General features: G+C 40.6%; 1 protein-coding gene across 3 annotated transcripts; it reads right to left on the reverse strand.

The window, feature by feature from the left end:
• Positions 1-4,035: 4,035 nt before the first annotated feature.
• ITGB1BP1 (integrin subunit beta 1 binding protein 1) lies at positions 4,036-15,187 on the reverse strand. 3 transcript variants are annotated; one of them, XM_048498418.1, is made up of 7 exons: positions 15,055-15,187; positions 13,765-13,866; positions 12,904-12,982; positions 11,067-11,203; positions 9,643-9,735; positions 5,872-5,982; positions 4,036-4,587 (listed from the first exon to the last, which is right to left on the reverse strand). In XM_048498418.1, the coding sequence occupies exons 2-7, from the start codon at positions 13,834-13,836 to the stop codon at positions 4,537-4,539; spliced, it is 543 nt and encodes a 180-aa protein (XP_048354375.1). In that variant the 5' UTR covers positions 13,837-13,866; positions 15,055-15,187; the 3' UTR covers positions 4,036-4,536. The 3 variants fall into 3 exon arrangements, with proteins under 3 accessions (XP_048354375.1, XP_048354356.1, XP_048354365.1); XM_048498399.1 differs by having other exon boundaries at positions 5,872-6,021; positions 15,055-15,186; XM_048498408.1 differs by lacking the exon at positions 15,055-15,187 and adding an exon at positions 14,940-14,988 and having other exon boundaries at positions 5,872-6,021.
• Between the last annotated feature and the right edge of the window lie 10 nt (positions 15,188-15,197).

The following is a 15,197-nucleotide window of genomic DNA, read 5'->3' on the forward strand; positions in this document are numbered from 1 at the left end:
TGTTTCATTAGCACGAAAGGAAAATACAGCAGACGCATCAGTGAAATAATCTTCTGCGTTCATTGCCGTTCAGGAAATTCCACTCGCAGTCCCTTTCTTACAAAATGCCGTCTAGACTTTGTACTGTATTTCTCTTTTTGAACACACAGTGATATGTTCGTACACAAAAGATATTGTAGTGGAATAACAGAGCAGGGAATTGATCTACATGCTGCTCACTGTATTAAGGTGTGCACGCCACTATCTAGCCAGCAACTACATCCTCTTGCTGGCACGCACTGGCTTCATGAATATATACCAGACCATGGTAGCTACACTGTTAATAATTGTGAATAGAGTTCATAATTCCAAATTGACAATGGAATACTCAAAACATAGCAACGTCCTTTTACTGTTTGTATATTGTGATACTGTAGCAGGTTTTTTTTTTAAATGTTGCATATGCTACCCAAAAACTTGCACTGGTAGCATAGGATTAGAATACCACTGCCCAGGTCACATTGGCTTTGATCACAAGTTTTGTGACTATCGTATCTCTAGATTTATCAAGAGAACTTTTAATTTCTGACACAGAAATTATGTATATATTGACTAGCATAGGTTGTAATAGATGAGGGGGAAAGAGCCAATTGATATATTTATATTGGAAAAAAAATATGCTGGATCTCACCCTTTCTACTGCCTTGCTTAAATGGATGACATTCAAGGCAGCGCATCCACTGTGTGAGTACAATCCAATGGCTTATATTTGAAGCAAACCATTTTATCACACGCTGTTGCAGAGTAACTGGGGAACAAACTGGAATGTTTCAGAATTCTTTTATGTTGCAAGTTTTAATGCTATATCTACATATTCAGAGTTCCCAAGACATATATGTCTATTTAGAAGAATAGTTTCCCACCACATGTTTATTCAGATGCTGGTGAATTTGGTTTGGCTTTTAACACTATTTTATATGTTTCTATCCTTTGGTATACTATAGAAAATTGTCACATTATTTTGCACAGTTCACTTAATGTACAGTATTTAACACAATCTTACAGCTAATGTGCAAAGTCTTGGGGGAGCTTCTGTAGCCGTCAGGTTTCATACTGGCCTGGACCAAAATAATCACACATTAGTTCCATGCATCCAATGTGGAAGAAGTCCACCGAATAAGTCTAAGATATGCCTAAAGGTAGCTATTGGGATCCCAGCCTCAGCATCAATGCTTTTAATTGTCCTTTAAAAAAAAAACCTGAATACCTTGAATAAGAATATTTTCTCACTGTTATGTGATGGCACTGAAATGATACCCAAGACTTGAGTTTTATATCTATGGCATTTTGTCCTTTAAGGTAGAATTAAAAGCTAGATACTCAGGACTGTGGATTTGTTTTCAACGTGTCAAATGCCAAGAATTCCATTTCATACCTGACAGTACCAGATGATGATATTCAGCAATATTACAATATTTCAAGATGGCTGTGTGAACTATTTTAAAAAAGGAGCATAAGACACTTAAAATACAGCTCAGAATGCTATTTGAGATGTATAATTTTGATGTGATGGCTTGATCGTTTAGTTGCAGAGCAACTGTATACATTGTATAACCTAAATCAATCCTTATTTTTAGCGTCTGGATGCAGTGATTTATAATTGGAGCATGATTAATTTTCCTTTTGTTGAACCAGTCAGTTGACTGGAAAATAAACTGCTTTTAAATCTTGTCTTGACTGTTTGTTTATGTAAATACAGAGGCGTAGCTCCAAGGGGGGGGCGCTATGCACCGGGCATGCGCCCCTGTGGGGGTGTGTGGGAGGGTGTGCGGGAGCGGAGGACACACCAGTGTACCGGGCACTTTTCCTCCTTGCTACGCCTCTGTGTAAATATAAAATCTTTATACTATGAACAGATTTAGGTGATTATTTATCAGCTTTAGGAAAACCTTCACTCTCACCAGATATTAGGTACTACTTGCAGCGGTATTGGAAGGAAAATACAAGTCCCCATAACAAAAAGGCCATTGAACCAGTAGAACACACTTTGATCTGCTATCCCCTTTATCAGGAGGCCCGTATTTTTCATGATTAATAATCTCCCTGGCCAACCTGACTCCCTGGGTGTTTGTGCACATTTGCTCCCTTCAGGTCCAACAGACATTACCTTTGGATCAGAGTCTCAATTGTGCACATTTTTTCCCTTCTTCAGATCTCACCGCACCACAAATCAAAGAAGCCCCATGGTTTTCAGGACCAGGCAAAATGTGGTCTTTTCCCTGCCTTTGCAGGGGAAGCAGAGCACGGCAGCGTGTGTTTTGCTCTGCTCAGGGTTTTTTCGCTCCAACACAACTTCCCACACGTAAACAGTTCCCCCAGCATTTCTGGGGAATTGGTGGGATCTCCTTTTTTTATGTCTTAAGGCTTTTGATCTGTTGCCACTATGACAGATCATTGAAACGGTGTCAAAAAAAGAAGAGGCAGCGAACAACTTTCCGACCCAGAAACTGCTCGGCTTGGGAGAAGCAGTGTGGGGCACCTCCTTGCAGGTAAAAAGGGACAGGTGAGAAGACTCCACTGGAAAGCAGAGAGTCGCGCAGCAGATGGCAACTGTGCAAAGCGCCATTATTTAAGATGCTTCTAATCAATGGCATTAATGCAAAGGGGATGTGGTGGCGCTGGTGCAGAGACATAGGGTGCATGTGTACCCAGGGTGCAGTTCCCCTCGCTCCGGCCCTGCTTCTAATAGAAATAAAGCCCCAGGTCCCACTTCTGACCCCCTAAATGCTGTAGCACTTAAAATAAATCACACCATCCTAGGCTGAGATTCAAGTCAAACTTTTTAGCATCTCAGAATGATAATGGGGTTATGTTAAGTCTATAAGACACTCATATGATTCTTAATATTGCAACCATGTATCAAGCAATTTTTTTTCTGCAAGAACAGGGCAGGATATAAATAAAATAAATAAAATTTTAGTTTGATTTGGATAGATGTGTCTTAAAGGTACAGTATCAAATCTTGTTTTAACTTGTTCTTAAGTGTGAACCCTACACATTTTTAAGGACACTGTCCCATATTGATACACACCATTAGGAAAATTCAAATTGATGACCTAATTTATATTTATTTATTTATGTTATTTATACTTGCCTTTCTCCCCAATGTGAACCCAATGCAGCTTACATTATTCTCTTGTCTGGTTTATTCTTCCAACAATCCTGTGAAGTTGCAGGCTGAGGCCCAAAGTCATCCAGCAAGATTCCACTGCAGAACAGGAATCGAACACAGGTATCCCAGATGACACTCTAATCACCAAACCAAATGGGCTAGTACAGTGATGGCGAACCTATGGCACTCCAGATGTTCATGGACCACAATTCCCATCAGCCCCTGCCAGCATGGCCAATTGGCTTATGCATATTGGGTACGGGGAGCTGATGAATTGTATCCAGGAACATCCTGGGAGTCTCTATATGTTCATCACCATGGGGCCTAGTAATGGTAGGGGACAGGCTCGGTTAGATTTTAGTTCAGAATTATGGGATCAGCCCAGTAAGTGATGGCGTGAGTGCGAGATTTATAGAAACTTCTCCAAGAGAGATAAATGTAAAAGGTAAAACTTACATTTATTCAAGCATCTCCAGTTCACAGCTTTGTTCCAGGAAAAAGGTAGATAGAAAGAAACCCTAATCTAAGAATTACTTTCCCTATGACAAGTGGGCGCTCTAACGCACCATCGCGTGCGTGCAGGTGAGAGACTGCTTTAGTGCGAAAGCCCCATTAAGGCAGGTAGCCATTGTCCGTGTGCTCAGGACGAAGGCCAGGTCAGGAGAGAGACCAGCATGGGAAAAAAGGAAGTAAGTGGAAGCGGGTCTCCTGTAGCCCCAGACAAAGGAAGGGCAAACAAGAGTAGAGGCAACAACAGGCAGATTACAATGAGATACACAGCACTCCCCAGTGTCCAGGCATGCAGAAGTCGCTTATTCCAACACAGACTGTATAATCTAAACCTCTTAACACATGCAGGTAGTAATAAATTAGCAAGACCCATCTTATGTTCAGCTTTTTTTATTAACATATACAAAAAAAATTAGTAAAATTAAGGTTTGATATTAATATCATTTATGAGACCGAGCATGACCATACTGTGCTCTTATTATAACTTTACCCCCCTTCCCCTTCTTCCAAGGAGCTCAAGGCACCATACCTGGTCCCCCTCCCCCTTTTTCACAAACCACCCTGTGAGGTAGGTTTGGTTGATCAAGAGAACGACTGGCCTGAAATCACCCCATGAACTCTGGCTGAGTTGCTGTTTCTCTACCACACAGGTTTCAGCAAGCAAGCTTCATTTACAAAAAGCAGCACAAAGCCTTTTCCTTTGAACAGTATTCAAGCAGTTTTTAAAAGGGTTCAAAGTTCACACTTGTCCCACTCAAAAATACTGGCTTTGGTTTCCATTTGCTGTACAGTCACGGCAAGTGGTACTTCCCTCTCAATGTAGAGAATGGAGCTGGTTAGAGATTCCAAGGGAGCTTTTCAGGCGTTAAAGAAGGCTATGAATCAAACGCTGCCGATAATACCTTACAAATGGCTTGTGCTTGTTCCTGCATGTGAGAAAAAAATACACCGGTCAAGTTTTCTTTGCTACTCACCAACATATAAAAGCATGCAGCCTTCTGGGGCTCTTTCTCAGCTTCCGTTACTGCCATCCACAGCACAGGCTTGGATCCGAGCTGAAGTGTGCCTATTATGATGTCAAACAATCAGGACAGCCCAGGAATGTGACTTTAGTGCGGAACAGAGAGAGGAATGGCACCCTTCTAAAGCTTCTGCAGTTTTAAGGCTTCAATGGCATCAGAAAGGCATAACTTTGCTTAGGATTGCACTGTTGGGAACTTGTGTGGCATCCCAAAGTATTATTTCTTACCACTTAAAGAGCACAGTTTGGAACACAGACCAGATTTTTCTTCTCCGTCACCATGCAATCATGATGGCTTACACTGAAACTATAGGGCACCCAATGCCTTGAAACGGAAGTTCATCTATCTTCTTCCCGAATTGCTGACACGGTTATAAATTCCATTCCATGGTGAATGGAAGGCAAAGTCAGGCTTGAGTTTGAAGGACAGATATGAGCTACACGACATTGGCCTTCCTCTGTCCCTTCAGTGGATCTCAACTGGCAGCTGGGTGGGTGAAGATGGCCAGCTTGGACAGGGCCCCAATTCGCCATTCTAGTTATTCAACCGCTCTCACTCAAATGTGTAAGCACAATATGGTCAAACAGATTGATGGAGAGGAAACAGAAAGTGAAAAAAAATATGGCTAAGCATCTACATTCCATAAACACACACCACCCCCCAGTAAACCATGAGAGTCAGAGTCCTGTCTTTTCACAGAACTCTGGATGCTCTTTACAAACACCTCTACTGCAAAAGATTGTGGCAAGAACAACTATACCATATTGCAACCACTCTTTTGGCAAGCGTGCTGCAAATCACAACCTAAGATGCGCACACACAACCCTATGAACACATGCAGTTCTCAATGTTTTGATTTTGCTTTTATATCTAATGACTCCAAGAGTAAGACAGAAGCAGTTCTGGGTGCAAACCAATCTATGTCACACACAGACTGAGAGTCCCTCTTGTGTACTCCACGTGTATCAGAAGTCACTGTGGCTTGAACACCACAGGCTGCATATACTGCAGCATATCTTTATCCCACTGAATCTTAATATGAATTTGTTATATTTGGGGCTCAAACAGCAGCTGGCCATAACATGGCTTTAGCACAGAGCACGTTTGCGTAGTTTCCCAGCAAGCTAAAGCGCCTTATTTAATATGTATTAATATATATCATTATCTAATATACATCATTAACCTTACCAGACTATTACACTGGTATATCCAAAGGTTGTATTCGTCATAGTTTGCATCTGTCGTCTTCAGAGCCAGTAAACTCTTCCCGGCCCCGAGGCCATCATCATAACAGACCATCTGCACAATGAGGTAGAGTACGTGTCTATGCAAGACATCCTGAAAGGACCACACATCAGTTTTAAGCTTCACAAAAAAACCCAACAAGTGCTGGTTCTCTATACTCTGCCTTAACCAATAAGATTTCTTACAAATTATCAACAGGAGCTTTGCGGGAAAGGAACATGGCATGTACTTATTTGTTATTTGTCAAGGCATGTGTTATTTGTCAAGAGAATTCCTCTTCTTGTTCTCTTGTATTTTGTCAAGAGAACACGGCATGTTGTTATTTGTCAAGAGAATTCTTAGGCAAGGAAATCTCATGTCCCTTATTTACAAATTAAAGATTAAAATTTAAATGCCCCAAGGCAGGGGAGGAAAGTCTCACAACCATAATCATGCATCAAACAGCATTCCTTTCTCTATAGGCTGAAGTGGTTGGTCCTGTTGTTTTCCATGCATGCCACAGACGACTCTGACTCACAACCATCATACTGGGCAGTCATTATTCAACAAACTAAGTACTGTGGTTCCGGTCAACAAGAATTCAGTACCTAGAAGCAGTGGTAGGATTCAGTAGATTTGCACCACTTCGGCAGAACTGGTTGTTAAAATAGTGCTTGTAAACAACCAGTTGTGCCAAACTATTTGAATCCCACCCACTGCCAAAAAAAGGTCAATGAAGATGTTTAAAGGGCCACCTGGAAATGTACAACAACCAGTTGTTAAGTTATTTGAATCCACCGCACCAAAAAAGGTCAAGAAGATGTTTAAAAGGGCCACCAAATGTACGCTTACCCAAATATCAAAACCACATACATATTTATTACACATTAAAATCATCTACAGTACACATGTAAAAGTCTCACTATAGCCTACCTCATACACACAAAATCACATTTACAGTACACAGAAGGGTCCAGTAGGACCCTTTTAATCTTTATTTGAGAAAGACAAACTTTAAACTATACCACTGAGTGAACAAAATGCCAAGGTACAAAGGCAAATGACAATGATACTAATAAACATATCTATTCTAATTAAATAAAAGGCAAAAAAGGAAAGAAAAGAATAAAAGGACAAAAAAAGGAAAACTAACAGTCAAGAAACAAAAGGAAAAGTTAATACAAGGTTCTCAGGGAAAACAAAGATAATCAAAAATTCTGTTACCAGTCATACTGTAAAAACACTTACAGTCTAATTTAGTATCATCTTATATACTAGTTTGCCTGTTACGTTAAATCTATATCTGAGACACAGTTATCTTAATTGGTAAATTCTATCAAACAGAAAGTAAGCGGAAAAAAAGAAATTATCTGTTACAAATTCTATGACACTTTAATCAGTTTTGATGAACTGACCCGTAGTAGTATTTTCTTACCTACATACTCTAAACCTATATTCTTCATTTAGCCCAACAAGTAAAGTATTTAAATTAAATTTATTTAACAGTCATAATCCTATAATAAGAAATAATCAATTTCCATGTTTTTTCAAATTGATCCACTTGATCTTTTTTGACCCTAACAAACAGATGTGTTTCAGCCAAAGGGCCTTCCTTAGTGGTCAACATTTATACAATAATGTGGAACAGTCCATGAGGAAGGGAAAGAAAAGCAATGTGGAGATTTCTTTCACAGGGTGGGTTTGTCGCCATCTGCTTTATTTGATCAGTTGAACTGTTTTATTGAGCTGTATGAATAGTGCTGTGTTTTATTGATTTTATTGTTGTGCGCCGCCCTGAGCCCCTAACTGCACACCAATGACATCAGGGCCACTCTACCACTCCATTCGCCAGTAGAACAATGTGCTTCAGAGGTATTACGTTCAAAAAAACTTCTGTAGGCATCAATCATTTAAGCAAATTTGTACTGGCAGCTAGAATCTTCTCCACAGTCCAAAAGCGCAGCTGCTACACACTATTAGCTTTCCCCCCTCTCCCTGTAGAATGGATTTCAGCCAGAATTAATCAGTTTAATGAACTGTTACCTCCTTCTGCTTCCATTTGGAATGTGTACAAGACGTTGCTGCACCCTTCACTTCTAGTCCATTTGGCTAGAGACTACAAAGTGGGTTTCCTTCTGTGACTACAGAGGGCATTTATAAGGTTTTGTGCTAGCAGGTGATTAACTAGGGAATAACTTTGGATTTTTCGTAGCCAGACAGCAACATGATAAATTTTGGTTCTGGTGGGTTTTCCGGGCTGTGTTGCCGAGGTCTGGTCCAGACCACGGCCACACAGCCCGGAAAACCCACCAGAACCAGTTGAATCTGGCCGTGAAAGCCTTCAATGATAAATTTTGCCCTTGTTGGATATAATTTGAAATTTTTCTTTTGACTTGTTTTTTCTCTCAGAATTGGGCATGACTGGCACATTGTATTACACTTTCTGAGAGGAACTGATTTTTTTCTGGAAGGCCTGAGTGCCAGTCTAAGCAATTCTTCAATAAATTTCTTTTTCAGAAATTGTATGTATGGATTATTATTTATGAATATTAAACGTGTTAAAGCACATTGGCTAATTATTGGTTTTCTTTTTTCCCTTTTTTTATAAACAATCGGTCTCAGTCATTTAAAAAGCTTTATAACTGCTATTTGTAGCCTGGAAGGGACACTACATTATTGTATTAATTTTGACCACTAAGGAAGGCCGTTTGACTGAAATGCACCTGTCTGTTACGGTCAAAAATGTATTGTACCCTTATGCATATGTGATTGTGATTTTGTATGTATGAAGAAGGCTTTTGTGGGTCTTTTACATGTGTAGATGATTTTAATATGTGAGAAATACATATGTAGTTTTGACATTTAGAAGAAGAAGAGTTTGGATTTATACCCCCCTTCTCTTCTGCAAGGAGACTCAAGGTGGCTTACAAGCTCCTTTTCCTTCCTCTTCCCACAACAGACATCTTGTGAGATGGGGGGGCTGAAAGAGTTCTGAGAAAAATGTGACTAGCCCAAGGTCACCCAGCAGGAAAGTAGGAGTGTAGAAACACATCTGGTTCACCAGATAAGCCTCTGCCACTCAGCTGGAGGAGTGGGGAATCAAACCCAATTCTCCAGATTAGAATCCACTTGCTCTTAACCACTACCCCACAATGATTTTCGTTGTTGTACATTCAGTGGCCATTTAAACATATTCTTGACCTTCTAGGTACTTAATTCTAGTTTTGAAGGGTTAAGCTTGTTCCGCCCTTTGTCTATCCAATCAACAAGATCTTAGGAACAGTTGGTTGCATGCCAGTGATTTTCAGCACGATACCACATCTGTCTGCATGGTCACTTTGAGTTCCTTTACTCATTGTGGCCATATAGAAGACACTGGACATATTAAAAACAGAGTAAAAGGCAGACCTTTTATTCCTGCCCTGGAGCTGCCTTCACTCCATGCTTGTACAACTGTAGACAATGGCTTGGATCTTGCCAAAAATGCCTGCAGGGGCAATTTTTGCTGATCTACCCCAAGCTACTCCTGCTTCCCCCAGAGGCAGTATTTCAGGTGGTATGTGGTGAAAGCCTATCACTGAATAACCAGATATCCAAATAGGTGTCTTATCATGTCAGATTTTCAGAACTATCTGCCTTTCCCATAATTAATCCCACTGAAAAGGGAGGAACTGGGGAATTCTCAAAATTTCTCCTATGATCAAAAAATATAATTTAAAAAAAATTACAACTTACATACTGATCTAAAGTTGTGACTTTAATACCATATTTGGAAACACCCATTATAAATTCTTCTTCCCCTGGCACGAAGGGTAATCTTCCATCTTGCTTTAAAAAGGAGAACAAAAAATGTTACATGCGCACACACCAACGTAAGTGATTAAATGATGGCCCCTTGTTTGCCCAGTTTAAACTTTCAGTTCACTATTGAAGGGCTTCTGGGTTGGTTGGTCCCAAATCCTCAGAATGCCAACTTGAATAAAATTTAGAGATTTCTAAAGCGAGAGAGCAAGCAATAGTTTGGCATATCGGATGGAGAAACAGCTAATATCTAACAGCGATTCATTAAAAGAAAACCTGAAGGAAGCCCCTGGAAGAGAAAAAATGGGTTCTAAAAGCAGATGATGGGGTGGGGGGCTCTATACCAATCAGGGTGAGGCTTCCATGCCTACAACACACGTAACTGAAAGAAGCAGAAAAGGGATGTAGGATACAGACTTCCTGTAAGTTAAGGTAAATGTATTTTCATGTGCAAGCACTGGGACATAACTGACCCATGAGGTGAGATCACATCACAATGTTTATTAGGCAGACTATGTTTATGGGGTCATTTGCCTTCCCTGTTATCTACACTTTACCCCCAGCAAGCGAGGTACTCATTTTACCGACCTCGGGAGGATGGAGGGCTGAGTCAGCCTTGAGCCGGTGACCTGAAACTGACCTACAATGGGATCAAACACAGGTCGTGAGCACAGCTTTGAGCAGAGTCCAGCAGCTTACCACTCTGCACCAGGGGCCTGTAAGTACAAGCTGCAAATGGCTTCAGCCTGACCGGTGACAATGAGCACAGAGCATGAAACGGGGAGCTCCAGGCCTCATTACCTTAGAAATGTCCTGCCGCTCAGCTGACCATTGGAACCTAGCAACCTATTTAAATCCTTGGGATTTCCTGTAGTTGAAGGATGGGGGATTTCCTTTAAAGAGCCTGCCAGGGAATTGACATTTACAGGCAGCTGTAGAGATTGCTATGGGAAAGAAGCAATTGTCCCCCAGAGGGATGCGGAGGCGCAAATTTTAAACAGGGGCCACGGTATCCCTCATACTGTTGGTGTTTCCATCTTCTAAATGCCTCCCCAGCAATTCTCCATCTGCTTGTGGTTTAACTAGGTTACGGAGATGATTTACTCTAAAGGAAGTCACAAACAATTTATGGTAAGAAAAGGGTGCCCGCTCTGCTTCCTGAAAACCCAGTTTTGTGAAGAAAAAAAGAATAATGAACTAGAAATGCAGATCATGAAGGAAGTTTGGCTAGTCCTTCACTAATTTTGTATTCAAGAAGCAGTTAAGAAACAGCTGCAGAGAACACATTCAGCACACAAAAGTATATAAGGTGAGATGCACCAATTTAATTTATTAAAATATTGACAGAAAGGCTTTACTTGTGCCACATCTATGTAATTTATCAAGTCCAGCGGCCCCTCCAAAGCCTTGCTTTCATCGAGCTTCAGTTTTTCAATAGCACCGACGTATTTAATTCTAAATTCTGCACAAGTGTCTGAATTGCTGTTACTTTGACCTATAAAGAAACACATGTTAAAATAATTTCAGAGGGGTTAGTTTGTTGCAGCAGAAGAAAAAAGCAGTCAAACAGTGCCTTCGTGACTTTAAAAAAATGATTATTCCAGCATGTTTTCATTAATCAGATCTCACCTCACTAGAGGCACTTACACATACAAGTATTCAAATCATACTTTCAAGGCAATGCAAGTAAGAATGAGCTTTTGCTACTTTAAGCTATGCTTAGTGTATTTATTTACATGTTTTATTTTTGGCCCCAATGAGTTACCACCCGCTCGGGCCCTTTCCTATCTCCAATAAATGAATTTCTCCATTCACCCCTTGAATCCAACTGCAGGCAGTAGGCTAAAGTTACCTGCACTGGATTATCTGTGTGAAACAGATACACAAAAAAGCTCAAGCTGAATCAAACGTGTGTGTGTGAGAGAGAGAGAGACAGAGAGAGAGAGTGTGTGTTATCCAACAGCATTTGGGGTGGGGGTGGTTTTAATGCTAGGCTAGGTTCCAATTATACCATATTATATGCCAGGCATAAGGTGTGTTTACCTGACTGTGGGAATCTCGTTTTGCCATACAGAAGATTATTTAAAGACTCCAAACATAACAATGCTGGATTTTTGCTGGCTCAGTTGACTTGTAACTGATACATGTAGCATCTAGATCAGTGGTTCTCAACCTGTGGGTCGGGACCCCTTTGGGGGTCGAACGACCCTTTCACAGGGGTCGCCTAAGACTCTCTGCATCAGTGTTCTCCATCTGTAAAATGGACAAATGTTAGGGTTGGGGGTCACCACAACATGAGGAACTGTATTAAAGGGTCACGGCATTAGGAAGGTTAAGAACCACTGATGTACTCAAGGTGGCTTACAAACACCTTTCCCTTTCTCTCCGCACAACAGACATCTTGTGGGGCTGAGAAGGTTCTGAGAGAACTCTGACTAGCCAAAGGTCACTAAGCAGGCTTCATGTGTATGAGTGAGGAATCAAACCTGGTCCTCCAGATTAGAGTCCACTGGCTCTTAACCACTACACCATGCTGAGGGGAGTACATATATTCCGCCCACATATATTCTGCCACACTTTTACTCTAACCCAAGGTGGTCACAGGGCCCTCCCCCCTCCATTTTATCTTCACAACTACTCCATGTGGGAGGTTGGGTCAATAATATGTGACTGAAGATCACCCAATGAACTTCATGGTAGAGGGGATCTGAACCCAGCTCTCCTAGCTCAGTCGCTATAGCAGACAGGCTATGTGCTAAGGTTCAGAGAACTCCGCTTTCCAAGAATCTCAGCTTTCATTTAAAAATTAACAGTTGTGCGGGTAAAATTGGTAAGTATTTAGAAATATTTCCTACAGGCAGATGATAAAGCTGAAATGCCTGGGCATTTATCTGTGCTCATAACTAGTAGAAATAAAACAAATGATAGAAAATGAAACATTGCAAAACAATGAAATTATGCAAGCATATGCACATATACTTTTGTATTATGTAAAACACAGAAGTAGGTAGTAATTCATAAACTATATGGGCTTGCAAATTTTGGATGACTCTGGCACAGCTTTAATTTTTTTATTCTTTTTAGTTTCAAAAGCACACATTGCTATGTATAACTATAAGACAAGTTGTTTTAATCATAAAGCCACACATCCCTACAGTTATAATGCAGGTGCTTCAAGCCTTCATGGGTACATACCTGAACTTTTTGTGGAGTCTGTATCTAGACTAGCAACAGTACTAGATCTAGAAAGGCCACCAAGACTAGAATCTACAGACTAGGCAAGAGAAAATAAATGTGAAAGTATCATTAAGTTACTCAGGCAAATTGATCTAATGTGGTATGATCAGATCCTTTTATGGGATTCCCAATACCCACCCAACCAGATAAAGGGATCACACTGGCCCAAGAACAAAGGCAAGCTACCAATATGTCCAACTACTAGCTATACGAAGCACTCCAATAACTACAACTGGACTGGGTCTTCCAGATTATTGAAAGCAACATACTGCATATGACTTCACACACACTTAGCAGATAAAAACTTTAAAGAATCTGTGGTATGTACCAGAATTTAAGCAAAATTCAAGATAAGCAGTATTTTCTTTAGCTCTATCTGTGCAAAATAAACATATAGTTCAAAATATAGCCAATTTACTTCATTAAGTCAAAATTATTTGAAACTAAATACCTGTAAAGCTGGCTGAGAAATCTTGAATAACGTACTGTTGACTGTTTTCATGGCTGGAATCAGTGCGGTGTTGTGGGTTTTCCAGGCTGCATGGCCAGGGTCTGGTAGTTTTTGTTCTTAACATTTCACCACAGAGAAAAAAAATACATCTTACTGTGACATGCCTCTGAAGATACTAAACCTTAGCAGCACAAACTACCAGAGCATGACCACAGAACCCAGAAAACCCATAACAAACCAACACTGAGCACATGATCACTCAGGTACCTGTCTATTTTCTGCTGGAACATTAAGTAATGTATTTTCAGCCCTAATCATGTATAAGAAAATTTTCCAAATACATGAGCTTGCAACTAGATTCATCTTACCTTGCTTTTAGTGCTTATTTCACTGCTTTGGGAACTGCTGCTACTATGCCGCTTTTTCCCTTTCCTGAACATTATTATATCATAACAGAATCAGAGACAATGCTGTAAGGACAAAAAAAAAAGAGCAAGTCACGCCTGCCCCACTTTTAATCTTACAATCCTAAAAATAATTATGCATATGGCTATTCAAATCTTGCACATAAAATACAGAGCCAAGCAACTGATGTGAAAACATCTCAAAGGGTAGCTTCCACATTCCTGCACACTGATCTGAGAAACAAAATATGGAATGTTATTGCCTCCTGTCCTCCAAGTATCAGCAGTGAACATAACATTTTTAAATGACCACCACATTTTGCTGACAGCAATATGCAAGCAGAAACATAAGTGGAACTTAGCACAGGTCTGCTTGCACAAGACTTTGTTCAATGCCTAGCATTTTCCTCCCAATATTTCTACAGTGCCCAAATGGTTGTGCTTGTGCAAGTAGATGCACATGTGAGGATACAATAAGTTTGACTTCTGTCGGATTCATTTAAAACACTTCTATGCCACCTTTCCAGCCAACTCTAGTCAACCGAAATGATACACACACAACAAATAAAACCATATAAACACATCAGCCACATGCACAAGCAGAAATTTCACACTGGATCCAAAAAATTGAAAAAACTAAAAGGCTCATCTCTGTAAGTCATGCTTGAACAGTGTGTTTGCAGAATCAGCCCCTCAAGAACTTTTCTAAACTCATTAATAATTATAAATAATTTTTACTACACACAAAAAAGTTACAGGAGGCTGTGCTGCTCGATCATAAATCTCCAATTCCAAAAACTTTGTAAAAACCTTTTACTAGAATCAGGGTTTGAAACACCAGTTTTATCTCCAACTCCACATTTCATCTGTTTTCAGTAATCAAAAAACAGTTGTGGAGAACGTGCAGCATTGAGTGTCGTTTTGGGTTCTTTTGGTTAGATTTGCTCTTCTCCCATCCTTTAAGATGATACGTTAGAGCGGAAATGGAAAGGAGCCTTTATGCACAAAAACAAAATTACAATGGGTGCACTAAAAATTACAAAGGCGCTGTAACGAGCTAGTATTAATTAGCTCGATCTAGCTTTATTGTGATTTTTTTGGTGCATCCAGAGCGATCTCGAAAGGTTTGCTTTCCAGACCTCCAGGTGGGACGTTCATGTTCTTCTCCAATGCAAGAAACTACCCAACCCCAAAGCATCAGAGTATCTGACAGTCACGGCCAAACACCAGCAGCCTCTCGGGAAAGTCTCTTACCCTCCATTCCCGCCTCAACACGCCCACAGCCCTTTTGCAACCCCGGCAACAGCAGCGGGGGCCCGCATTAGCGCAACTCTCTCCTTCTGCCGGGTACCGCCCCCGTTTGGGATCACTTCCGTTCCTCCGGACAGTTCGACAGT

This window comes from Sphaerodactylus townsendi, linkage group LG01 (genome assembly GCF_021028975.2).
Source record: "Sphaerodactylus townsendi isolate TG3544 linkage group LG01, MPM_Stown_v2.3, whole genome shotgun sequence".
In the NCBI taxonomy this organism is placed as follows: Eukaryota; Metazoa; Chordata; class Lepidosauria; order Squamata; family Sphaerodactylidae; genus Sphaerodactylus; species Sphaerodactylus townsendi.

Coding starts and splice junctions, on each gene's coding strand:
- ITGB1BP1 (XM_048498399.1), bottom strand. CDS start 13,836: ATGTTCAGGAAAGGGAAAAAGCGGCATAGTAGCAGCAGTTCCCAAAGC. Junction 11,204..12,903: donor AGACTCCACAAAAAGTTCAG/GTATGTACCCAT, acceptor GTTTCTTTATAG/GTCAAAGTAACAGCAATTCA. Junction 4,588..5,871: donor TATACCAGTGTAATAGTCTG/GTAAGGTTAATG, acceptor TCTCACATGCAG/GAACAAGCACAAGCCATTTG.